The sequence below is a fragment of the Gossypium hirsutum genome, chromosome D08, assembly GCF_007990345.1.
Source record: "Gossypium hirsutum isolate 1008001.06 chromosome D08, Gossypium_hirsutum_v2.1, whole genome shotgun sequence".
Taxonomy (NCBI): domain Eukaryota; kingdom Viridiplantae; phylum Streptophyta; class Magnoliopsida; order Malvales; family Malvaceae; genus Gossypium; species Gossypium hirsutum.
In genome coordinates, this window is record NC_053444.1 from 50040708 (window position 1) to 50068625 (window position 27918).

Genomic DNA, 27918 nt, shown 5'->3' on the forward strand with positions numbered 1-27918 from the left:
TAATTTTTATATTTTTAGAATCCCGGTACCTAGGGCTACCCGACCCATGTTGTAATTTTTAGTAATGTTCAAGATTTTAGAGGTTGACATTGTTAAATAGTTTAAGTATTAAGGATTAAATAGAGAGATTTTTAAGTTAGAAATGGAAAAAGACTAAATTGTGGAATAAATTGTTGATTTTGAGCAATAGAGACTAAATTGTGAAAAATTCAAAATTAAGGGGTCGAATTGGAAAAGAGGAAGCTAACTTTAGCCTAAAGTGAAATTAGTATAAAAATTTGAGTATAAATGTGGAGATTAAAATTAGTCTCGGTTTAGGGACTAAATTGAAGAATAAGCAAAATATAGTGTGAAAATTGAAATTTAATGTGAAATTGAAATGTGTAATATTAATGTAATTTAATTATTTTACTTCATAGCTAACGTTGTACTAGAATCCTCGAGTAAAAAGGGGAAGGATAAAATCGACATCGAATAGCTCAAAATTCATGGTTTGTGTTTCTATAATCTGAACTAAATAGTATATTATTGCATATTTATTTGCATATGATAAGCATTTGAGGTGAGTACTTTGGTTCTTTGAGATTGAATTGAATTCAAAGTGGATTTGAAATGGATTGATTTTGTATATTATGAAATATGTTGATTATATTAATATTGAATTGACTATATGTGATAATGTGTATATATGTGAAATTAAGACATTGGTTGTGTTGAAAAGTGAAATGAAATCCTATTAGCAGTATCGAGCTGAGTCAGATATAGATCGGATGCCATAAGATAAGAAGAGTTTAGGGATTTCTTCGACCTCGAGTCGATGAGGCATTGGGTGCCAAATTGGTGTGTTGGTTGGATCTATGTATCCATCCAAGTCCGAGTCGTGTTAATAGGGGAAAGTAAAATAATAATTTATGTGATTGTTATTGAAATGACAAATATGAGAAATGAATATGAGATGAGAAAATATTGAAATGGCAAAGATGAGAAATGAAATATGAATTGATGAATTGAGATGTGAAACTCGAATGAATTCAAGTATTGATCAAAGATATAAATCATGCCATTGCATGAGTTGATGTATTCAAATGTTAAATGAAATGCCATTGATATATATTTATATATTTGAACATGTGAAATTCTTAGTAGATGTGAATAAGGAATAAGCAAAATTATATTATTGATTTGAAACACATGTACATAGGTTCCTTATGCATTTTGCATTTTAATTACTTATATCAAGTTTATATTATTCGGATTATAGAAATGCCACTGAGTTATACTCAGCATGCAGTTTTATTTTCCGTGCACGGGCTAGGTACTTTTTGATTTATCGTCAACTCAGCATCAAGCAACAAATCTCGAGCTCAAGTGTGGTGATATCTTATTTTGTAATGACATGTACCTAGGGAGTCTTTTGTTGATATTGTTATTAAGGTGTTGTTATCTTAGTTGCTAGTGAAATGATGGTTAAATGTGTATATGGTTGTGGTTGAGGCAATGTTGGTATGATAGCCTAGTTTATGTTTCAGTATGTGATAGTTTAAAGTTTGGTAGCTTAAATAGCTAAGTGATAATATAATTATGATAAATGTGATATGAATGAAAGTCTTGAATGTGGTACCAATGAGGGTACTTTGGTTAGGCATATTAGGTGATGAATTTGGTATATTTTAGGCATGTTTAATCATGTTTTAAGTAGGTTAAACGATTGGTAAATGAGTTGCCTAGTGTCCAAGCAAGTAAGAAATGGTAAACTTGAGTTTTAAGGCACTTTTTGGTGCACAGAGCCGTATGTCACACATGGGTAACACACACGGGCGTGTGACTCAAGTCAATAAGTTACACGAGCTGGGCCATGGCTGTGTGTCCCAACTTCGAGAGTCACGCGGCCTGGGGCATTCCACAAGGTCGTATGTCCTTTATTTTTAAGAAATTTCAAAAATGACCTTAAACTTCCAGAATTGTTTCGAATTAGTTCTTACCTATTTTTAAACTATTTTTAGCGTCCCGTAGGCTCGAAATAAGGACTATAAAAGTAAATTTTACTCTGAATTGGAATGAATTAGCAAACCTATATTAAGTGAATTCTATTAACATCATCAAACATAAATTAAAAAAGATAATCATAGTCGGAGTATGGACCAATACTCTAATGCTAATAATTGAAATAGTCTTGTATGTATCCGACTTCTAGCATTCAAGAAGAGATAAATAGTGATAAAAGTGTAGGCAGTGGAAGACTAAGTTTAGCAATGTATAAATAGTGAAAAGAGTGTAGACAGTAGAAGACCAAGTTTAGCATTGAATAGCATGATTAGTTATTTGATTGTATAAGACATTATTATGGAAATATTATACTGGGATATATTACTCCCTATAACAGCCCGTTTTTTTGGTGAAATCGGAACAGTCGTTTCGAGACCACAAATATGAAGAAAAAAATTTATTTTATTATTTTATGGTCTAAAACATGATAGAAATACCGTATAAAAATTTTGTTAAGAAATTTTACCGTTTACATGCTCAATTTGATAAAAAAGACTAAATCGCGTAAAGTGCAAAAGTCTAATTCTAATAGCTAAAGGTATTAAATAGCTATAGAACATTAAATTGGAAGTCCTTATATGGTAAATAGACCATTAATGAGTTAGTGGAAGATGTTGGCTTGGCAATTACGTAATTTTAAAGCATTATAAAGGTTAATTTTGGAAATTAGTAATTAAATGAATAAATAAACAAAACATTAAAGCTTTCATCTTTATTTTCTTTTCTTTAGCCCAATGCTCAAACAAAAAGAAGCCATGGATGAAGCTTCATTCGGCCACCTTTGTTTCTTTAATTAGGTATGTATTTTTAATATGTTTTTAATCATTTTTATGTTTCAGGGATCGTTGTAGCTTAATCTAGCTAGCCCGGGGACTAATTTGTGAAATCGTTAAACTATTAGGGTTTTACCATTGATGAACATGCTTGAGTTTTGAAGTTGGATGATAGAAAATGGATGGTTGTTGTTAGATAAACAACTTTTGTAAAGGAAGTTTTGATAAAATTATTAATTAGGGGTTAAATTGAAACATAGAAAATATTGTGTGGTGAAATTGTGAATTTATGAAATATATGAGTTGCTATTAATATGTATAAAAATTGAATAGGCTTGGGTACGGGTTAAATTGCATGAATTTCATTTTTCGAGCCTAGGGACTAAATTGCAAAGAAATTAAAAGTAAAAGGGAAAAAAAGTAATTTTGCCACAAAATTTGTTGGACTAATTTGAATGAGAAATATATTAAATTGAGTTAAATTTATCAGTATAGATCTAGTCAGACCTTGTACGAAGTTAGATCGAGACAAAGAGAAAATCTCGGATTAATCGCCTTTGTATCTACGTATACTCGTCGAGGTAATTTCATGTAATTAAATTGAGTATTTATATGTTTTAATTGAATTATATGTGTGTGACTTGTATAATTACCACGTATAAATATCGATCGCATAACCGACGATGTATGTCAATTACCAAGTCTCGTTTGAACCTTAAGAATTCGTAGGACATAAATGACATGTCATTAGGGTTGCCGATTTGGTTGAGATCCTGCATGTGTTGCAAACACACCACAGCTTGTATGAGTTTACCGATTCATAGCTCGTGAGAGCTTACCGATTTTCAACTCGTATGAGCTTACCGATTTATAGCTCATGAGAGCTTACCAATTCTCAACTCGTATGAGCTTACTGATTTGCAGCTCGTGAGGGCATACGGATTCATAGCTCGTATGAACATACATGTACAAGAATTTATGGATTATAGTTTCGCACACTATGTGTGAGCTATCCCAAGCATCCAATGATATTCTAAATGGTTCAACGGATAATATTCTGATACGATATGACATGAGTTCGATACGAACTGTTACAGGTATAGATATGAATTACATGGAAAACGATATTAGATGGTATATAGGTATATGGAATGGATGATACATGTATATGGAATTTGATTAATTGTTGAACTCATCCATGATTTGGTTTATATATGTGTTTACATTACTAACATGGTTGATGTATATGTGCTTAGGCATTTGGCCAATATATGTTGGGATATGCTTTGATTAATTACCTTATATGTGAATAAATGGTAAGTTAAATTCTATGTTATACGAACTTACTAAGCTTAAACACTTACTCTATGTATTTTTTTCGTATTTATAGTAAATTGAAGCTCGATGGGTTGGAAGCTTTTTGGAGCTATATCACACTATCCATTAGCTCTTTTGGTACATTCGGTTGTTTAATTTTGGTTATAATGGCATGTATAGGTTATTTTGGCTAATGTTAGCCTATGTGTTTTTGTTGTGGATATGACCATTTGGTTTGAATATGCATTTTGTGTAAGCCTTGAATGGTTGTGAATTGGTACTTGTTTGAATGACTTATTTGGTGTTTTTAGTGTACAAGTTATATATGAATTATATGACCATTTGATGTTAGTGATTAAGTGGTATAATTGCTACCAAATGGTATGTTTTGATAATTGATTTACATGGTAAGTTTTGGTGCAAATTTGCATATATGTTAGTTATCAATTGGTTATATTGAACACATGGCTAGTCATGTTTCTAAATTATCATTTGAGGTGTCTAAGGGCATATTGGCTGTATGTGATCATACCATTTGTATAAGGTTAGAAAATGCATGGTTTTGGTACCTTATTATGGCTTGCTTATATACATAATGTTGGGTGTAGGTTTATGTCAAATTGGGTGAGAAATATGACTTATAAAATAGCCTATTTTCGTCCACACGGGAAAAGACACGGGCGTGTGCCTCAGCCATGTGTCCCCTGTAGCTTTCAAAGGGTTGCAAGCCAGGCTATTACACGGCCTGGCACACAAGCGTTTGAGGTTACTTCGAAGGGTACATGGCCTAGCACATAGGCGTGTGGCTTGGCTGTGTGGCACAAGTCAGTGAGTTACACACGCACGAACATAAGCTGGGACACAACTGTGTGTCCCTATTTTGAATGCCTACATGGCATAAGACACGGGCATGTCTCTTGGTCGTGTGAGTCACATGGCCTGGCCACACGGCCGTGTGCCCCCTGCAGCTTTGAAAATTTTCAATATTTTCCAAAAAATTCTCTGAGTTTTTGATTTAGTCCCAACTTGTTTCTAATGCATATTTTGGGCCTCGAAGGCTCGTATATGGTACAATATGAACGATTTTGATTGGTTTTTGATAAGTTATGAAATGTTTAAATTTCTATTTGTTTGTACTGTAAACTCTGGTAATACTTCGTAACCCTATTTCGGTGACGGTACGGGTTAGGGGTGTTACACTCCCTGTAAGGCACTACTATGCAAGTTTTAGATTGGCACGATCTGCCCTTGTATGTTATGACAATATTTGTTAGCTTGTACTACTACCTGTAATGTAATTAAATGTTCTGATTGGTTGTAATGTTTGTGATCCTAATTCGACGACAGAGAGAGGTTAAGGGTGTTACATTTAATGGTATCAAAGCTATAGGTTTAGCCGATTCTCAAACTAAATCGAGCTCAGAATTGAGTCCAGAGGTACATGCCAAAGTTGAGTCGAGATTTGGATGCTGATTATAATTGTTTTTTTTTAAGTTAAAAGATGGCAAAAGAATCAGATAATGAAGTTGAACAAGAGTTTTACTCTAGCGATGAGCATATTGATGATTGTGAGGAAATGAAGCCGGTAACTCTGAATGTTAATCGAACTGGTGCTCAACAACCTAATGTTGAGCGATATGATAATGATAGAGCAAGTGATTCACATTTACTTAAAGTTATCGCTGATGCACTTCAGCATGTTGTTAAGAATTTTACCTGTAGACAATTATGGTAGAAGCTCTCCTAAGCTTTAATAGTTAACACCTTCGTTAGCAAGGAAGAATTATCCTGGTTTCTTCGATGATAGCAAGGTCTAGTGGAGAAGATGATTCAGAAATCTTCTCTCCACTGTTACTTTATCCTATTTATAGCTAACTCACGGATAAATCCTAATCAGAACTATCTCCAATCATTTTTAATTTTCGCACGTTTCAACTAATTAATCACATCCTACGAGGCCCTCCAAGTGTCCTAGTTACTGATACATTGCCTCCAATAGAATGTTAAATGACTTAAATGTGTCCCACAAGTTATTTTACTTACTCTATACGCTATGTAAAAACACGAGTGGTGATCTTATTAGTGAAAATGTTTGCCTAATAAGGTCGTCTCCCTAATCTCTACTTTGTCATTACTCACTAATATATCCCACCGCATTGGAGAAGTTCTACAAAGCACTTCGCCATATAGCCACCAACCTTCATTGGGATAGGTCCAATAACCTAAGCGTCCTTTACTGGAGTAATCTTCCTAATCCGATCCGATTTCTCAAATCTAGGTGTTACATTGTTGGAATCAAAGTTATAAGAATTCATCATTGGTTCTATATGAGTTTTAAAAATGGTTGGATTTTTAGATTTAAGTTGTTTAAGCATGTAATCAAAATAAAATCAAAAATATTGTTGAGATTTTGGGTTATTGTATCATCTAGTACTCAGACTTGATGATCGGGACGGATAAAGGGAATTATAATTTAGTGGTATCAGAGCTTTGGTTTAGCTAATCCTCTAGACATAAAATGTAATGTAATAGCCCCTATATACATGACACGTTAAGTCTGGTTTAGTTCCTCAAGTTAGTATAAGGTTAATGTGAATTATGAAAATTTTGATACAATTGTACAAAGTCTTATAAGCCAAAACCAATCATATCAAAAACAACGGAAGGGAATATGAACAAAGACAGAAAAGTCAAGTAAAGAAAGAAAGAGAAATCTTATTAGGATGTGCGATGCGAGAAGGCATAAATTTACAATAAAATAAATTTCAAGGCTCCCTTTGCGCTAAAAGGTGGAGGCGTCACCGAGGGTTTCATCCTCTGAGGCAATCCCATCCGAGGAATTAGAGTCAGACATGTCTAAATCTTGGTTATAAAAAAGCTCATCGGATTCTCTCTATTTCCTTTAGAATTTCTTCCATACAACCCCCGTGGGATTTAGGACATCGAAGCCAAAGTCGATCTTGGCGAGATGTTGCATGCATTTGAAGTTTAAGTGGCACAGAGCGCAGGGACTCACAGTAACTTGCATATGTAACATAAGGCTGGACCTTAAAATCAGCAGATGTGCCTCAATATCCTTGTTGGTATTCGCCACATATTTTTCCAAGGCTTCGTTGCTCTATTTTTGTATTTTTTTTCATCGGCAAGGTGTTGTTTCTCAAGGGCCTCCAGCTAGGGGACCTTTTCTTCTAACTTTTTTCTTGAGCTGTCAATGCTTGGTACTTAGCTTCCTATGTACAGACAAATTGGGTAAGTTCATTATTCTGGAGAACAAGGGTATAATAGGATTGGCGAAGTTGGGCGAGCAATTGTTCGCCAGAATGGATGGTTCGCTTAGAATTTTTCCGCTTAGCCTCAACCCCTTTGTAGGTCTATTGGAGAGTCTAACTCATAAGTTCCCACTCAGCAGTCATCACAGAGAAAGCACCCGCTAACTCAGCAATGGTGAACTTACGAATACCCTCAAATGAAGAAGATGGATAGGCGAATTATTTCATCTCTAAACGAAAGTCTCTGTCTTATTTTCACTGAATCATGTAACATCCCACCCGACAAAGTGTAGCACTTGAGTATTGTTAATTGAACTAAGGCTTATAGTGTGACCCCCGAGTAAGGAAAGTTTTAGAAATTTATTAAGTACTTAAGGTATGTGAATGCGCCCTTAGGTGAAACCCTGATTAAGGCGAGCTCTAAGGTTTGGCGAACTCTTTGATAGAGTATACATCATCTCAACGAATAGGTAAAAATAGTAAGTCCTATTTTTAAACCCCTAGTCTGATAGGAATGATAAATATGTTGTTATCTTATTCTCTGATTAAACTATTTAGTTGGCCTAGATGACTAATCAGAATTGGAAAATTTTTCTTAAAATGAAAAGATATGCATTTAATATGAGAGAGAAAACTATTAGTCATGGATACCGAAAGACAGTTAGTGGAGGGAAATAAGCTTGTCCACCAAGTTTTCCTTTTAGGTGCACATATATAAAGCCAACCTTAGCTTCCTACACAAGTTCTATAATTTCTTTGGCATTTCATGCTTTCTTTCAACAATTCTCTTAGCATTTTTTAGTAAAGATTAGAGCCAAGGCATGTGTGAACGATTAAAGTTTGTTGTATTATGAAACCTAGTAAATAACGATGAAACTCTAGTTATTTTCATGATTATTTACGGGACCCTAAATTCTAAATTTTGGGTTTCCCTATTAAGTGTTCTTGTAAGTTTGTTTAGTTCTTTTAAAAAACATGATCTGATAAGTTAACTATTTATGTTATAGCTTAAGAAACTCTTGAAAGCTCTCGAGACAATGGCAAGGGACCTGTCGTTTAGTCTTTGTTGCATTTTCTAGTGAGTTCCTTCATACCCCATGCATGTGTTGTACATGTCTAGTTCAAGGTAAGTTTACCTGCCTGGTGAAAATTATGGCTTTGCATGTTTGTGTAAGAAATGAAAAGGCCTTACTTCATGTTGAGTCATTACCCACTTTACTCTGAAAAAGGAACTATATGGTCAGAACAAAAGAAGTGAATTAATGGTGTTTCCTTCATTATAAAGAGAATTGAACTAGAAAATAGTGATACATGGATGATGTTATGTAGCCTTTGGTAAGGCAAGTGTAATGCAAACCAAATTGGCAAAACGTAACAGAGGAAAAAGGAAAGAACGAACGAACATTACAACCTCTGAACATGGACTAGGGTTTTTTGGCAAACAAAAAAGAGGTTCTTTACATGAATGTATGGGCATAGTGTATGCGCCAAAATGAGTCATATTTTTTTAAGTCTGTGTAAGTTCGGTACTTACCAATAGGCGAGCTACATGAAGGCAGTCTATGAGGTGTCTTTGCCAATGGGCGAACTGCGTATCCCACTAAGTTGGGAAGAATTCTTCTATCTATGTGATGTATAGATATTCTACTATTTTCTTTGTAGCTCACTAAGTTCTATAAACTTACTCCATTTATCATCCCTTCTTAGGACCACCAAAGAAGTGAAGGAACCCTCAAAGACTACACTAGAGGATACATACTGTGTGAAGCTTATAGTGATTTTGTATTATGCATGACAAATGAGTATGGCGTCAAGGCTTGAAAATTGAAGAACAATATTTTGAAACAAAAAAAAAGTATCCGTGAAACTGTGCTCTTTTCTTAAATCTTTACAATAAACTTTTATGTTTTAAAAGTGTTTGGGAAATAAGCTTAAATGTTTTATATATTACTATTATAGCAAATACATATTTGTGTTTGTAAACTTGAGGCTCTGCCAATTACATTCCTAAAAGGAAAAAACTTTAAAATTGTAATGCACCATTCCTATACCCTCCTTAAGGATTGAGAATGCGGCGCTACAAATCATGAATGGGGAATAGAGATATTGATCCATACTCATGTGTTTTCTCTATGGAAAGAAAGCTTGTACCTTGTCGAAAGGAGGGGTGTAATAAAGATCACCGATCAGAGATGTGTGCGAGATGGAACTAGTAGTGCCACAAGTTGGAACCCCGAGTAGAGACACTGATGGGTGTGGGGAAGAGACCGTAGTATTGTTTGGCTCGATAGGAGGTACAGAAATGGCTGGGAGAGAGACGGGGAGCTCTCTCTCTAGGACTAAGGGTTCCTTACCAGATCTGTGGTAAGCCAAATCAACCTCACTCTTTCTTTCGGTACTGGAGAACTCTTCTTTTAGCCTCTGCCTCTTGTGGCTACTATTAACCGCTCGCACCCTAACACCAACTGTCGGCACAGCCTCTTACACACTTTCCATAAGAGCCTTCACATCTATGTACGGTGGATTTTGGGAAGAGTTAAAGAAAGTTGAGGAACTTGTAGTAACAATAGAATGGTCAACAAGGGTTTTGAAGGTAATGACACCCCTATACTTAACTGTTGAAGGGGATAGGTGTCGAGGAGGTATACCTTGGTTTGCATAAGGGAGGTTTGAAGGCTCTCTTCATCTCCTTATTAAAGACTGAGCCAGTTCATCAATAGCCCTAAAAAGCCACGCTTCACTAGTAGGATTTACTCTTTGGGGGTCCGCACCCAACGCTAAATCTATCGATCTAAAGTCATTAGGGCTTTGTTCTGTTGGGAAAAATCCTCGATTTGAAAAGGGTTTTCTTGCACAGTGAAAAATTAAAATTTTGAAAATCGACCCGATTTTTTATATTTATAGCAATAAACCTTAACCGAATTCGTACATGTATTTTTAGATAAGCGGATCCTTGATGTTTTTCGAATTTTAACCAAACGATCTTCTCTACTATTCTCGTACTACAAACTACTTTGAGTGTGAGCTCAAACCAATTGAATCAAAACATAAAACTAGAAAAATTTTTCCTTTTGGGGTGAAAACAGAAATTCTCTTTTCTTTAATAGAAATCGGTAAAATTTTTATTCTAAAAAATATGTTTATAAGTTGAGAATAAATTCTATCTATTTTTTGGCAGAATAACAATCTCAAAAGTTGTGTTAATAGCTTTACCGGTGCCATCTATTTATAGAAAGAGAAGGTAGAACCCTTGTAAAGTTGTAGAGGTCTATTTTAAATAGAAAAACAACATCCTACTTAGAGTAGGAGAGGGGTGAATGACTCACCATTGTATTTTTACTAAGATAAATAAGACACTACAAATTTAAGCCAAAATAGTAAGAAAGAGTCAGTCCTACCATTTGCGATGGACATTTAAAGCTAATCTAGTAACCTCTTTCTTTTATTTTTTATAGCACATTAGGGACAATGTGTTGAATAAAGTGTGAGGGTGACTTAGAAAATTTTCAATATTTTTAAAATTTTTATGTTTTTGTTAGTTGTTTCCATAAATTTTTGTTTTATGTGTTTGTTATGCGCGAGCTTGTAGCAATACCAGTGATTGGTTAGGAACATGTAAATAGCATTTTATGTTTAAGCTATAAATTTAACTCGATAGCAATCGATTTTAGGTTGTTTAATATTACACTAATTTGTTCATTCTATTACATTGTGAATAGGTGATAGTGTGTTAGGTATACCAAATGACAAATAGGTACATAAAAAGCATATGTGTTTATTTGAATAACAAATTGTTAAGGTGTTAAATTTTTAATTGTAATCCATAAATCGAGACACTTAGGGATGGCCTAAGGCATTGTGTGGTAGGCAATTTCGAGCAAAAAAGTCGACCCTAATTCAGAATCCCTAGAACCCCAAGTTTTGAGCCTAAATCCCTATTTCTTGATGAACCGCAATGAAATCCATAAGCCTAAAACATAATCTCTTGATTCAATTTTATTGGTCCCTGCATAAACTTAGATGTTAGGCCATTTATATTGAGGGTTAGGTAGATACGATACAGTGGCTTCCAAAATAAAATAAAAATAAAAGTGAACCTAGGGGATAGTATAGTATAGTGAGTATAAGAGTCTTGCAAACTTAGGCGTACGTAGAAAAATAAAAAAATTTATCAAAAGAAAAATTTTGAAAAGGCTAAAAAAGCCAAGCGAGAAGTTCTTGAAAAAATAAAAAAGCAAAGTGAGTGAAAAAGAAAGAACAAAAAGAAAATACTCATTTTTGAACAAAAAGCCTCACTAAGACGATTTTCTTCACTAATATTGCACTATACCTTAAGAATCAGAGAGAAAAGGTAGGTGAGAGAATGGGATATAAGGTGGTGAGCTAAAGGTTTTAATCGAACAAGTATCAGGGTTAATATAATGTGCCAAACTACTTTTTTGCTTAAACTGTTTTGTTGTGCCTGTTCTTTAATTTCGAACCAACCTAAGCCATAGAACGTTACAAGCCGAAAAAACCTATGTGACCTAAGTGATACAATCCATAGATGAAAATTAACTAAATTTTGACATTTTTAACTACTTATATTCTTCGAGCATAAATGTAAAATTTTGTGTACCTATTTTGATGGGTCAATGTACTTGAAATTCTTGAATTTGTTTACTTTGTAATTTTATGAACTAATGTGTTCGATATTGCAAGACGAGAGTCAATTGCATATTGTGTTAGAGTTACTTATTTATTCACATTATTCTATGTACATAGCTTCGAACTAATTTTTGTATGTGGCATGCTCAAGAATTGTTTAGTTGTTTTATTTCTTATTTTGTGTATTTTTTTATTTTGTTGCTTGAGGACAAGTAACGGCGTAAATGTGGGGGAGTTTGATCTGTCACAATTCGTTGTGGCAAATTAAGGTCTTTCCAACACTTAACAAGCTTGCTTTCTTGACATTTTATAATTAATTATTACATTTTTTATATTAGTAAGATAGGAACTAAACATTAATAAAATAAGTGTTTTTACGAATTTTCTGCCGTTGTGATGACCTGTAAGGCCGACTCAGGCCTCGTGAGTGACTGATGGGCTATTTAAGTATGTAGGATGTCAATTCAGGTCTAAGAATACAATGGGTGATGATCAGGTCGCGAAATAAGGGAGTGCAATAGAACAACAAAGCTTCCAAGGCCAAGAAAGCACTCAACGTAGTGACGAGGAGTTATCTCTAGTCACGACAATGTGACGATTATGGAACACATTCACGGTGGCGACATCATGACAAGGATTCTTTTCACGTCACGACGACGCAACAATGGCAAGTCAAAATGGAGCTAAATTTTTAGACAGATCTCTTGGGATATTTGATATTTGGACCCTAGCATTTATCAATGGTCACCAAGTAGCCCGTTGCCTATATAAGCAACCTTAGGGTCACCGAAATAAGGGGTTAGACATTAGACCTAGACTTAGATAGTTTTATTTTACTTAGTTTTTATTTAGTTTTATTTTTATGTTCGTGTAGTCAAAATTTTTCATGTTCCGATATGAAAACCATCGCGAGCAGAGATTGCTCCGGAGTCGTGCCTATATTTATTCAAGAGGTTTCTTCCATTTTCCTTGTTCTTTTATTCATATTTTCATTAGCCTGATCAACTGATGTTTATATGAATATTAGAATAAGTTTTGTGTATTTTATATCTAGCATGTTTCGGTTATGGAAATGTTTAATTGATTAAGTAATTTAATGAGTGGATATGTGTGTAGTTAGCGGATTCACAAGGGTTTCTCAGACAAATTAGTTGGTATAATTTTATGTGTGCTTAGACCCTAAGATTTACAACCCTAGGAAATAATATAAGTAAACGGATCGAGAAACGAGGTTACCGAGTAAATCGTGTATTTATCCCGGTCAAGCAAGTGAAGTTGAAAGATAAGCGTGTACTAATTGATTAGTTAGGCAATAGAGTCCGAGAGGTAATATTGTCTAGTTAACAATTAATTCGTCGTTAAAACATGAGTTCTCCTGCTAATTACAACCACTAAAGCAAGTTAATCTTTTACCTAATAGTCAACCATAGGCTAAAGCTTGCATCGTTGACACTAGGAAAAGGAAATTTCATTAGATTATTTTAGGTTAATCAATTTAATTAGTTTAATTAATGTTTTAATTCTGCATCAACACTATTAATTTGTAACTTAATTATATTTAAAATTATTTTTAGTAATTTATTTAATAATAAATTTTTCCAATCCGCAATCCATTGGGTACGATCCTTAGAATACTTTCCAAGTGTTCGTTGTAAAAAAACTATATTACAATTTGATCCGAATATAAATTAATCGTAATACTTTTTTAAAAATTTTTCATTTTAAATATTCAACATAAGATTTGAATAATAATTTTTAAAAGGATTGAATTTATATAACATCAATAATTTCGAGATTTGAAATATAACTTTTGAAAATACTGCAATTAACTCTTATATATAACACACAATACCTAATTTTCCAATGTAGATGGAAAATAAAAAGTGAGAAACAATGTTTACTTTGGGATTGTTTTTAACGATTGAATTTAAATGTTGAACATTACGTAAAACTTTCGAACGAATCACAAACTAAATGCCAGTCTTGAGCGGTCAGTCGTCGATTTTCGGTCATGAAAACTTTGATTACGGGTAACGGGGTGGAGATGAGCCACTTTCTTAGGCAACAACCTGTCCCGACACCCAATATAACACCATCTGATGAAGACCTTACATGTTTTGTTTTCTCCATTTCCTTAATCATCCTCTTCCACTCCTTCAAACCTATTGATGTCGATGGGGATGACGAGTATGTAGAACCACAAATGAATAGATTCTCGTAGGATATACCATACTAGAATGTGATCTCCTCACACATTTTGGTATACGATTCTCTTAGAATAGATTATGGAAGCCCATCGCAGAGATGCCACTCATGGCCGGGACATCTGAAGACCAAAGAACCGATGTGTCGATGTTTATAACCCCTTGGAACTTATCAAAAGGTCAGCGGACTTGTGTTGCACTTAGGGGTGAGCATTCGATCGAATCGAATCGAATGAAAAAATTTCGAGTTAATCGAGTTAACGAATCATATTTTATAATCCTAATTTGATTTGAAATTTTCTTGAATCGAGTTGAGTAAGATGAAATTCAAATCAAATCGAATATATTTGTTTGAGTTAAATTTTAAAAAATATTTTTTGGTCCTTGTAACCACTATGACCCACCGTAATAAATTTTGTCCACCTTAATCAATTTTTTTATTAACTTTCATCACCTCATAATTTATTTATTAATCTTTTATATACGGGTTAGCTTCTTTGCTTGCTTATTATTTCAATTATCTTTAGATCCTTGTCACTATGTATTTTGGAATTAAAAAATATATTAAATGTAAAAATGTGATTTTTTAATAAAAGTATTTTAAAGATAAAATGTGAAATTGATACCAATATAAAATTTTAACACGAATATTTTATGGCATCATTAATAATTAAATTTTAATATAAATATTCAATATGACTAAACAATTCAATAATATAAATAATACAAAATGTGAAATTTAATTTAATAATATAAATAGTAGATATAAATAAAATTATTACTATTTATGTTTAGGGAAATTGTTTTTATAATTTTGATTTTTATTTGGGAGTAAAGAGTGAGAAATAAAAGTTTAGGGAGAAAATAAAAAATTTTGGGGAGTAAAAATTTGAGGAAAAGTAAATAGGGAAGAGTAAAATTTTGAAAGGAAAATATTAAAAAAATTGAGGGGGGGATTGATTTACGGTAGGTGGGGGGAATGAGAAGGCAGTAAAAGTTTTAGGGGGAAAGTGAGAGTGAGTAAAATTTTTTGAGAAAAAAAAGTTCTAAGGGTTATAGGGAGTAAAATTAGGAGGAAAAGTAAATGAGAGAGTTAAATTTTAGTGAAAAATGGATTTTGGATAGATGGGAGGTTAAGATGAGAAGGGAGTAAAAATTTTAGGTGAAATTAAGAAGGAGTAAAAATTTTGAGAGAAAAGTAAAAAGGTTTAGGAGTTTGGGGTAAAAATATAAAATATTATAGTTTGATATTCAAACTATTCGAGTTATTCGAATTCAAAAACTCAACTCGATTCGAATTCGAAATTCAAAAAAAATTCAAGTTGACTCGAATAACTCGATTCGTTTAACTCGAAATTTTTTTTTTGAATCAAATCGAATTTTGTTCAACCCTAACTGCACTGAAACAAGAAACCCTTATAGCGATATAAGATGAGCCGTCTCGAAAAAGGTTACCAACAAGCAATCTAACAATTCTAACAAAGGTATCGGAAGACACCGTCGACGAATATCTCAATTGAAATGCGGAAGGTTTCGCTGTAAAGAAACTTTGGTGAAACCTTGAAGAGGAACTTATCGTTCCATGTTGGGTTTTCACTGCCGACACAACAATGCAAGAACAGAGCTTGACAGAGGAATCAATCCAAGCGACAACATAAGTTTTCATGTGACGGAAGGTCGTTGTTTTCTTAAACCCTTGTGCAAAGATGAAGGTTATTTCTAGAATGTAATTGTACTTCGTATCTCAGCCTAAGCCTACCTCTCTCTCTTTCTTTCTTTTTTGTTCTTTCTTTTCCATTCTAGTTTCAGGAGCTTCAATTTTGATCAAGAAAAGAAGGAAAGGAAAAAGAAACCTTTCGGTTAAGAGACATCTTGAAGGAAGGGGTATTGCCGGCAAGAACAAGCCAACAACGGAGATAAATTGATAAGAAATGGTCAAGGCAATGGAGAGAGAGAGAATTGAGTGGCATTTATTTGTAATCTCTAGTTTAGTATTAAAGGGAGATGATTCTTATTGTGAGCCTTGTGGCTGAAAATATTAAGCTGTTTGGATAGGTTGAAATTTACTTGAAAAATGTGAAATCTCAACGAAACACCAGTAGTAACGAAAGAGAAAAAGCAACCTTTTTATTGATTTTATTTCAACATAAACATAACATTAAACCTCACGACCCAATCAACATTAACCTCACATTGCAACTTCATTAGCCTTCCTTTTGATTTTCCCATGCTTGTAATAAGAAGGTGCATACCTTACTTTTCTGTACCCTGCTTTGCTTGACATTTTGGTCTTACCCAACTTTTCTTCAAGCTCCTTCACTCTTTCAGTCAAGTTGGATATGACAGTGAGTTGATCTTTTCCAGCTTCCATGAGTTTCTCCATCATCTCGTTCAATTTCTTGTTCTCTTCAACCACCTTATTATCTTCTCCAATCTTCGCTACATTTGGTTTCCAAGGAGCATCGGCTTGAAGCAGAATGTTCATTTCCTTTTCCAGCTTTGCTTCTTCCTTCTCTTCACTTCCTACCGGCTGCTCTGCAGCTTTCATCTCCTCAAACAATACTAGTTTCTCCTGAGTTGCTTCGCTTCCTGCTTCTGATTCCGATGATGCCATATGATCAACAGGAATCACACCTGAATCATCCTCATGTCGTTGCAGGTCCTCATTATTTTCTTCACCTATTGTTGAGTGGATTTCCTCCGGTTTAAAGAACATTGTGCATTTGTTGTCATCATCGTCCACCTCCTCCTGGCTGATCTCTACTTCTTTCTCATCCTGTACACCGTTGTTTGATTTTGCTTCAAGTAAATGCTCATCAATTACTCCAGCTGGCAACTCTTTGAACGAGTCGATCTCTTTCTCATCCTCTACACCGTTGTTTGGTTCTGCTTCAAGTAAATGCTCATCAATTACTCCAGCTGGCAACTCTTTGAACAAGTCGATCTCTGGTTCTGCTTCAAGTAAATGCTCATCAATTACTCCAGCTGGCAACTCTTTGAACAAGTCGATCTCTTTCTCATCCTCTACACCATTGTTTGGTTCTGCTTCAAGTAAATGCTCATCAATTTTGGAAATGGCTAGTTCCTCATCAATTACTCCAACTGGCAACACTTCTAATAAGTTAATCTCTTGGTCTTTCTGTGTGCACTGCAAATTCTCTGCTTCGTCCGGCGAAGAAGTATTGATTGGCAAATTAGATTCTTTCTCACCATTGTTATTTCCAATCTCCTTTTCAAGTTCACCAACGGCATCCACTTGATCAGCTTTTGGCAATGACCGCAGTTTATCATCTTCTGAGTTAATATCCACTAGAATCTGATCATTCACTTCCACCACCCCGGGTTTTTCCTCTTTAGTTAGATCATTCACTTCCATGACATCATCGGCGTTGAACTTGTGCTCGGGAATAGATGACAAGTGAATCACATACCCAAGGTTGGTTGATTGACCTCCATCTTCTATTCTTGGTGTTCTATGACTTGCTTCCATACTATTATTCTCTGTTTTCCCATCTATGCCTTGTTCAACAAAAGGAAGCTCTGTGATCTCACCATCCTTGCTATCCACCATATGTGTAATGCATTGCTGATCTAACGCTGTAATGTCGTTTGCATTTTCCGTCGACTCCTCCAAAGCAGCTGATGCATTTTCACTCTCCTTTTCCATGCTGATATTTTCAGACACTTGACCACTAGGACAATCAGCAGATTCAGTAGTGCCCAAATCCTCGGCCTTTTCTTCAGTCCACCTTCTTGTTAGAGAATCAAGCTTTTCTTGTAGAGTCACAAGCTCCTTGACTAATGATTTCCTTAAATCTCGCACACTTGAGTGCAAACCCTGAACCACGAACATAAACCAAGATTGAATAAGCATCCTCACTGGAACTCTCATCTCTGAATAACTGCATGTCTTGATAACCAAATAATTACTAATAACAAATAGAAATTCATTTCTAATACATCAAATTAGGTAGATAATAGTGGCAAAAGATATGTTGTGTGCCCAAGAAACATAACAGATAAGTTTCCGAGATGATGTTAATCGGCGATATACATACCTGAATAGAATCCAGTCTTAGAAGAAGAGTCATAATTTTTTCTCCTGCTAGCAGTCTCAGCTTATCATCTTTGTTGTGATCAGTGGAAGACTCAAGAGACTGAATATGATTTCTGACCTCATTGACTTTCTCACGAACATCAGCTATTTGCTTCAGTTTTTTCAATGGTTCCCATTTTCTCACCTCAAATGCTCGAAAGGCAGATTGGATGAGCTTCGCTGCTTCGTCATCTGACATTCTTCCTACTTCTGTTTTGCATTGATCGCGAGCCACTTCAACACTGTCAGCTTCTTTCTCAGCTCCCATGACTTCCTCAAAACTTGTTTTTGTTTCCTCTTCTGTTTTATTCTCATGATTATCTTCTTTAGTTTTTTCCACTGTAGGCTGCTCTGACACTTCTTGAGAGTCTCCTAGAACTTGAGCTTGATTCGTACTGATATTTTCTCTAGCCTTGTTCTCCTTGTTCTCCTCGGGCCTTTCTGCGATCACTGGAATTTCTTTTATCTTCTTTTCCACAAGTTCCACACTATCAAGGCTACCACTGGTATTCTGTGTATTTACTGCAGAGTCTTCTTTTCTGCCTGGTGCCGCAGAGGCCTTTATCAATGTGTCTTCTGGTTGTCCTTTACGAGGGCTAGGAGACCTTGAACTGCCATTGCCATTTTTCTTCTTTGGAAGAGGATCAACTCTAAGACAAACAGGAGAAAACTTTGATGTTTTCGAAGGAGATGGAGATTTTCTTTTTGCAACGGTCCCAAGTTCATTCTTTGTTGTGTCTTCAGCACGCTTCACACGTACATCCTTTACATCCTTCCCTTTCTTTTCAGTCCCTTCAAACTTGCCTTCCTTCACTTCAATAGGAACACATTTTTGACTAGTGGTTTTCCCCCTTGTCTCAGCAGCATTCTTATTCTGAGAAATCTCCTTGTCTGATTCAGGCTTGTCCAATATAACATCATTGACAGAAGATTCTCCTGGGATGAACTCAACTTTGACTGGAGCTTGTTTCAAATTATCTGAAGCAGTTATCATCCTTCGTTTATCTCGATTTTCATCCTCTTGTTTCCTATCAGAATTTGGTAACCAAAAGATAGGAACTGGGAATTGCGTCATGTTGTCTTGATTATGTTGGTTTCGAGATTGTTTCTCCCCTTCTCCCTGCATCAAAGATTTCCAACCATTCATGTCAAGTGGAAACCAGTCGTTCCGAACTCTCGGCTCCTGTTCAGTCGATTTTAGGCTTTTTGAGGGCCTTGCACAAGGCACCTTATCCGAGTCACTCACCTCCATCCTATCATTATGTTTCCCATGCTCCTTACTTTTCATGTACTCAGGTGGAAACCACATAATTGGATATGGGAAACTACTTGGTCGAATTGGAGCCTCTGAATCACCTTCCTTTTTCTTAGCATCGTTCTCCTGCTCTTCAGTCTTTAAACTTGTATCATTTTTCTGGTTGTGAAGATGGTTAGGACAGCCACAGCAATGGTAGTTGGTGCGCGGATCCTTGTCGTATTCATATCGAGGTTGTTGGTTTAAGTAATGTGGAGGGGTATAACAAAGAGGATAAGGTTCAGGAAATGCAGGATAATTTGGATAGTGGTGAAATGCTGGTGATGGTGCAAAATGAGGGAAAGAAGGTCTGAAACTATAGTAACCAGGGAAATCGCCATGATTGCAGCAGCCATAGTAAGGAACAGGAGGGTACCTACTGCAATTGCCGCTACAAGGCCAAGATTCATACATCAAGGGAGACTTGGACGGGTCCGCCTTGAAATGAGGCGGAACAGCCTCGAAACCAGGGAAATAATGTGGAGGATAAGGCGCTTGATTTCTCAGGTGAGGATTTGAGTCCATGTAGCCGGAAACAGGCATCATTTTTTGTTGAAAAGATTGAGACCTGGTAATATAGGTTGCTCAAAGGAACACTACAAAAGCAAAATGAGCGGATATCCTCAGATACAAAAGCAAGCGACAAAATAAATGTTAAAAGACCGCACAGAGGAAATTTATATCCTCCGAGAAAATCAATTACCCGAACAAAAATAAAAATTTATATCACACTATGAACAGAAACCACATTCAAATCTCAAAACATGAAATATCTGCATAACGGAGTATCGGGACATGTAAAAAACATATAATACCGACTCCATAAATAAAATATACAAGCCCCTGAGAACTTAAAAATTATTATTAATTTACCATACCATACTACTGGCTATTGCAGCAAGAAAAGAAAGACATAAATACGCATATGTACAAATATGGCTTAAACATAGGAAAATGCCATTGCCAACAATCCACCGACTCCAGACAAGTTCATACATTCTAACATCCTTAAAAACTCAACATACAGTAAGCCCAGAAAACATATTCATCTTACGCATAAAAATAAATAAAGCAAAGGGAAGGGAAAAGAGATACTTACAGCTGAAATTTGATCGGGAAACAAAGACTGAAGAACTGTTGGAGCTAAGTGCAACAAATAGCAAGGTTCAACAAAAAGCTTGCCGAGCAAGAATCGAGACTTGCGGCAGAAACAAAGAAGAAAAATGAAATAAATTTTAAGCAAAGCTAAAATAGAGAGTATATGGATGAAATCTTGATTGAATTCATTCATGTTTTTTTAAAATGGCATAAAGCCTATTTATTACAACTTGACAACTTAGTTGGAATACAACTAAGTTTCATCATTACATCCACTTAAAATAAATCACCACCTACTACACTAACAAACTTAGTTGGAATACAACTAAGTTACATCATTACATCCACTTAAAATAAATCACCACCTACTACACTAACAAACTTAGTTGGAATACAACTAAGTTACATCATTACATCCAAATAATAATAATAATAATAATAATAAAACATGTGATTGCTACATGCTAACCATTGCTTCAATACTCCTCCTTGGTTTGCATGGAGCAAACACCTAGCTTCCTTCTTAGACATTCGAACCTTGTGACATTAAGGGCTTTAGTCAAAATGTCTGCAAGTTGATCCTCAGAATTACAATGGATCAGCTTCACTTCCTGAGCTTGCTCCATTTCTCGAACAACATGCAACTTGATGCTGAAATGCTTTGTTCTTCCATGGAACACTGGATTTTTAGCAATTGCAACTGAAGATTGGTTGTCACAGAAGATCTCAGTAGCTTCCTTTTGATGCACTTTCAAATCAGCTAAGATTTTCCTTAGCCAAATGGCTTGGTTGACAGCACTTGCAGCTGCCACATATTCTGCTTCAGCAGTAGATTGAGCCACCAGACTTTGCTTCTTCGAGCTCCAGCAAAACATGGCTGAACCAAGGTTGAAAGCATACCCTGAGGTGCTTTTCATGTCATCTATCGAGCCAGCCCAGTCACTATCAGTGTAGCCAACCAGCTTCAGATTTCCTTCCTTGCTGTACTTTAAACCATAGCTCAAAGTGCCTTTGACATATCTAAGCACTCTCTTAGCAGCTTGTAAATGCTTTTTATTACAACAATGCAAGAACCTTGAGAGCAATCCTACAGCATACATTATGTCTGGTCTAGTGGCAGTTAAATATAACAGACAACCAACTAGACTTCTGTAGGTTGTTTCACAAACCTTCTCAAAATCACCTTGGCTCGATAGTTTTTCTCCAACAGCAACAGGTGTTTTAGTTGCTTTACTGTTTTGCATGGAGAACTTGGTCAAAATCTTTGTGGCAAAGTTTCTCTGACTTAGAAATATCCCATTTTGTGCTTGAGTCACCTCCATTCCAAGGAAATAAGACATTTCCCCTAGATCAGACATTTCAAATACTTCTTGCATCTTGGTCTTGAAATCGACCAGCACTGCTCGATCTCCTCCTGTCACCAGCAGGTCATCAACATATAGGGATACAATGAGCTGTGTTTGTGTCCCTTGCTTCTTGACATACAGTGTTGGCTCACTCTTGCTTCGATCGAATCCCAAATTAGTCAAGTAGCCATCGATTCTGCTGTACCAGGCCCTTGGAGCCTGTTTTAAGCCATATAGGGCCTTCTTCAGTTTGTAGACCATATGCTCTCTGCCAGCTATCTCAAACCCTTGTGGTTGTTCAACATAGATCTCTTCATCTAAGAAACCATTCAGAAAGGCTGATTTCACATCGAGTTGATGGATCTTCCACTCGAGCTGTGCTGCTAAGGCAATCAGTAATCTGATGGTGTCTAGCCTGGCCACTGGTGCAAAGGTCTCCAGGTAGTCCAGGCCATACCTCTGACTGAACCCCTTGACAACTAGCCTTGCTTTCAGTTTGTTCAAGGTACCATCAGCATTTTGCTTGGCTTTGTACACCCATTTCACCCCAATTATCTTCCTTTTGACTGGCCTTTCAACTAATTCCCAGGTCTGGTTCTTCTCAATCATGCTAATCTCCTCAGCCATTGCCTGCTTCCACTCTTGCTGAGCTTCAGCCTCTTCAAAATTGCTTGGTTCAGCTATGGCTACATGAGCTCTTTCATAAATCTCAGTCAATGGTCTTGTTCCTCTAACTGGTTCATCATCAATGTCCATTTCAGGAACATTTTGATCTGGCTCAGCTTGATCTGCTGCAAGTCCTTCTGAAACTTTCTCAGGTTCATGTTTTTCCCAGTTCCAACATGACTTTTCATCAAATACCACATCCCTACTGACTGACACTTTCTTTGTTGAAGGATCCAAGATCCTATAGCCCTTCTTAACAGTGCTGTAGCCCACCAAAATACCAGGTCGAGCCCTTTCAGACAATTTGTCCCTTTTGACAGCAGGTACATGAGCATAACAGATGCATCCAAAGACCTTCAGATGAGCCAGTGATGGCTTGAATCCAAACCAGGCTTCGAATGGAGTCTTCTGATCCAAGGCCTTGGTTGGAAGCCTATTTTGAATGTAGTTTGCAGTGTTAACTGCCTCTGCCCATAGTGCTTTAGGCAGATTCTTCTGAATCATCAAGCACCTGGCCATATCCATCAAACTCCTATTCTTCCTTTCACTTACACCATTTTGCTGAGGTGTATATGTGTTGGTAAGTTGATGTTTGATGCCTGCCTTATCACAGAAGGCTTGGAACTGAGCTGAGGTGTACTCAGTCCCATTATCAGACCTTATGGACTTCAGCTTGCAACCTGTTTCAGTCTCAGCAGCAGTCTTGAACTTCCAAAACACTGAGGCCGCCTCTGATTTCTGTTTTAGGAAGTAAAGCCAGCAATATCTTGAAAAATCATCAATGAACAGTATGAAGTACCTGTTTCCACTTAATGACTCAGTCCTCATAGGGCCACACACATCAGTGTGCACCAGTTGGAGTTTTTCAGAGGCTCTCCAGGCTTGATTTGAGGGAAATGGGAGTCTGGCCTGCTTTCCTAGCTGACACACTTCACACACATCATCATGATCCACTGAGTTGATGAAGTTTTCAGCCAAGTCCTCTCTGACCATTCGAGCCATCGATCTGAAGTTGGCATGTCCCAGTCTTTGATGCCAAAGCTTGGATTCATCTGATGTGACTGTGTAGGCAATGTTTGACTCCCTGGTCCAGTCAACTACAAAGCTCTTATTAGCCATAGGAACTACCATCAGCTTGGATCCACTTGGATCATTGATTTGACATTGGTTGTCTTTGAACACAACAGAATAACCTTTCTCCAGCAACTGAGCTATGCTGAGCAGGTTTCTGTCAATTTCAGGCACCAAAAGCACATTTGAAATCACTTTGGCACCTGTGGGGGTGCATATCAGCACATCACCCTTGCCTTCAGCTTGAATAAAATGTCCATTTCCTATCTTGACTTTAGTTCTGCAGCTTTTGTCTAAAGACTTGAAGATTGCAGCATCAGGTGTCATGTGGTTGGTGCATCCACTGTCTAGAAGCCAACCAGATGAGAACTTTTCTTGAGCAGCTGAGCATAACACAGCAAAGACTTGCTCCTCTTGGTCACTGTCCTCCTTAGCTACTCGAGCCTCAGCTTTCATCTGTTGAAACTGACTCTGCCTTGATTTGGCCTTGCTCTTGCAGACTCTCTCAACATGACCCTTCTTTTTACAATGCTGACATACAGCATCTGGATTGAACCAGCATTTTTCTTTTGGATGACCAGCCCTTCTGCAGTGCTTGCAAGTCTGACCCTCTTTTCTTGCAACATCAGTCCTTGGCTTGTCTCTCCAGGCCTTCTTGCCTTTGTAGGCAGTGTTTGTTCTTGCCTGAAAGGCACCTTCTTGATGCTCCTCCTGTCTGCTTGCTCTTCTTTGCTCTTGAGCATATAAAGCATTGATCAACTCTGTCAGGGAGATGGTGTACAGGTCCCTTGAGTCCTCGAGAGATGAGATTTTTGCCTCATACCTCTCGGGCAGAGTTGCAATAACCTTCTCCACTATCCTAGCTTCCTTGAGCTGCTCTCCAAGGAGCCTAATGCTGTTAACCACAGCCATAATCCTGTCAGAGTACTGCTTGATAGTTTCTTCTTCCTTCATCTTCAAATTCTCGAAATCTCTCCTTAAGTTCAGCAACTGTTGCTGCCTTGTCCTCTCTGTCTCTTGAAACTCCTCTTGCAACTTGTCCCAGGCTTGTTTTGGTGATTCACAGGCCATAATCCTTGTGAAAATCACATCTGACACTGAGTTCTGGATGCAAGACATGGCTTTGTGCCTCTTGGTCCTCTCATCAGCATGCTGCCTGATTTGAGCTACTGTTGGATTGCCTCTAAGTGGCTCTGGTTCAACATTTGAGTTGACTACCTCCCACAGATCGAAAGCTTGTAGGTAGGTCTTCATTTTAACCACCCATATGTGGTAGCCTTCTCCATTGAAGACTTGAGGTGCAGCTGGTGAAAAGCTTGATGAAGCCATGAATTTGTATAACAGATCCCTTAAGAAATAGGCTCTTGATACCAATTGTTGGAGCTAAGTGCAACAAATAGCAAGGTTCAACAAAAAGCTTGCCGAGCAAGAATCGAGACTTGCGGCAGAAACAAAGAAGAAAAATGAAATAAATTTTAAGCAAAGCTAAAATAGAGAGTATATGGATGAAATCTTGATTGAATTCATTCATGTTTTTTTAAAATGGCATAAAGCCTATTTATACAAGCTTACAACTTGACAACTTAGTTGGAATACAACTAAGTTTCATCATTACATCCACTTAAAATAAATCACCACCTACTACACTAACAAACTTAGTTGGAATACAACTAAGTTACATCATTACATCCACTTAAAATAAATCACCACCTACTACACTAACAAACTTAGTTGGAATACAACTAAGTTACATCATTACATCCAAATAATAATAATAATAATAATAATAATAATAATAAAACATGTGATTGCTACATGCTAACCATTGCTTCAATAAGAACAAAGCAAATAAGAATCAATCCACCCGGTTCCACAACTCCACAGAACTCAGTTATCGGCTCTAATCTATCCACCAACCCAATAGAATGAAATGGTTTGTTCTAAACCTTTGTGGTCGTGATCAGATTTTTTATCGTACTGGAATTTAGATTAAAAATGTGTAAGATTTGGGATATTTATCGTAGACATGGGAAAAGCTTAGTACAGGTTAGGAATAAAATCTTCTGGTTTCCAGATGTTTCGTGTTTTCTCTTTCCCGCGAACCGTCTGGAGACTTACTCCACGTGGATGTCTCTCCTGGTGTCATGCATGAGTGCTTAGGTGGACAATGAAATTATCTTGGATTCGCCAAGTTTAACTGATCTTGGAAAATTATTATCCTGCGTGTCGCTTTCTAATTTGATTTTGCTTCTCTGAATAATTCCACAACTCCGTCATTAGTGCTTTCAAAATCATTTTTAGTTTAACTCACTTTTTGATTTTGCACTCATTTATTTAATAAAATCAAACTGTAATTATAATTTAAATTTTTTTATTCAATCAATAATTACACGTAATTAATTATTATAATGATAAATAATAGTTTATAAGCTATGCCATGTATGATTTTTTATAACCTTATAACAAATTAAATCATATTCAATTATTATATTAATTTTTAAAATTAATTACATAAAATTTTCACGCTATGTCATAATCTAATAAATTTGGAAGTATCAAATGACAATGTATTAAACACAAACCCAAAGAGGATACGCCCCCAACATTTTTTTCTATTTGCTGCATACAAAGTATGATCCAGCAGGACGGAGAAACAGCTGACGTGTAGCAGAGATAGCATGAAGCATGCAAGTGGGAGACGAACTTATTGATTTGCCATGCCTCTTAAGTTTTCTTAATTAGTTATGTTCTTACGATGGCAGATGAGATAGTCATCGTCATCATGATGGCATGGCCGACATCCCCTACGATAATGATGACACGGGCAGCATGGTGGTGGTGGTGGTGATGGTGGTTGAAGCTCTGGATTAGGTGGTGGTGGAGGAGACAATTCAACGGGCGGAGGTGGCGTGCATAGCTGTGCTGGTGGCGGCGATCTTGGTATAGGTCTGGGTCCGGGTTTTGGTCCGAACTGGCACCGTGGTATCCAACGTCTATATCCGGTATAAGGTGGACAGCTATATTCCGTATAGGGTATGGCTGAGGCTGCCGGAAAAAAAGCAAGAGGAAGATAAACAACAATAGCAAGTACTAAGTCTAAAACAACTAAAAGACTAGTAGTTTGATTTCCTTTTTGTCGTTCCATATCAACTTACTGGATGGAAACTAAATTTTGATCATACCATTATACACTAACGCTACGTATATATATATAGGCAGGCAAATCCATGGCTCCTACTGCCAGTGCTGGCGATCATTAATTTTCATCCAACAAAAACGAAACATATTGGAGAACCTACAAAGTGTGATAAACTGTGAAAATGAGTAGGGTGCTAAATAATTGAGTCTTCCATTATATTGTTGGTGGGCTTAATTACGTGGGAAGTAATTAGTAGTCTGGTTTATGATTAAGATTCGGCAATTGCCACGTTAAGCAGTCCTTTATTTACTCCATAGGCTTTTTAATGGAGGAAGATGCCACGGTGATTATGAGATAAAATACGATTATATTGGGTAAATGAATTTAATTTAAAAAGATTAAGAATATATCATAAGAGTAACACACTAATAACAAGATCATTTGATGTAGGGGTGAGCACTTGATGGAAACGAGTGAAAAATTTTCGAGTTTGTCAAGTTGATAAGTCTTTTATTATCCTAACGTGATTTAAAAAATTTTCGAATTGAGTTTAGTCGAATAAATTTGTTCGAGTTAAATTAAAAAAATTAAACCGACCATATTGAAATCTTGTTGACAATACAATCAATTTTCAAGTTGAAGAACATAACTACCATATATATTTGAAATCTTTTTAAAAATAAAATAAGAGAAAAATACAAGATAATTAGTATAACAAACTTGTTTTGATCATTTATTTGTTTAAGGCTTCACATTTTTCATTTTCAAAATTTTTAAAAATAAAATTAGGATTTTTTTAATATTTTTGAATTTTTGAATTTATATATTTATAAATTAAAAAATTTACAAATATTTTTTTTTACTTTTGAAGATTATTTTGAATTTTTTGTAATTTTTTTAAAGGGACCAAGTTGCACATTTTCAAAACTGTCAAGTACCCTATGAGTATTTA

General features: G+C 36.1%; 2 protein-coding genes and 1 long non-coding RNA gene across 4 annotated transcripts; 1 reads left to right on the plus strand and 2 right to left on the minus strand.

The window, feature by feature from the left end:
- Nucleotides 1–15663: 15663 nt before the first annotated feature.
- On the plus strand, nucleotides 15664–16388 carry LOC107900929 (uncharacterized). The gene is made up of 2 exons (XR_001685071.2): nucleotides 15664–15932; nucleotides 16060–16388. It is a non-coding gene; the product is annotated as an uncharacterized lncRNA (long non-coding RNA).
- Nucleotides 16359–25799, minus strand: LOC107900928 (BAG family molecular chaperone regulator 6). 2 transcript variants are annotated; one of them, XM_016826714.2, is made up of 4 exons: nucleotides 25668–25799; nucleotides 20746–20780; nucleotides 18315–20242; nucleotides 16359–18094 (listed from the first exon to the last, which is right to left on the minus strand). In XM_016826714.2, exons 3-4 carry the CDS (start codon nucleotides 20190–20192, stop codon nucleotides 16445–16447), a joined length of 3528 nt encoding a protein of 1175 aa, XP_016682203.2. In that variant the 5' UTR covers nucleotides 20193–20242; nucleotides 20746–20780; nucleotides 25668–25799; the 3' UTR covers nucleotides 16359–16444. The 2 variants fall into 2 exon arrangements, with proteins under 2 accessions (XP_016682203.2, XP_016682202.2); XM_016826713.2 differs by having other exon boundaries at nucleotides 16359–18166.
- A 762-nt stretch (nucleotides 25800–26561) lies between these two features.
- LOC107899919 (extensin-1) lies at nucleotides 26562–26972 on the minus strand. The gene has a single exon (XM_016825656.2). The coding sequence runs from the start codon at nucleotides 26970–26972 to the stop codon at nucleotides 26562–26564; it is 411 nt and encodes a 136-aa protein (XP_016681145.2).
- Nucleotides 26973–27918: the final 946 nt, after the last annotated feature.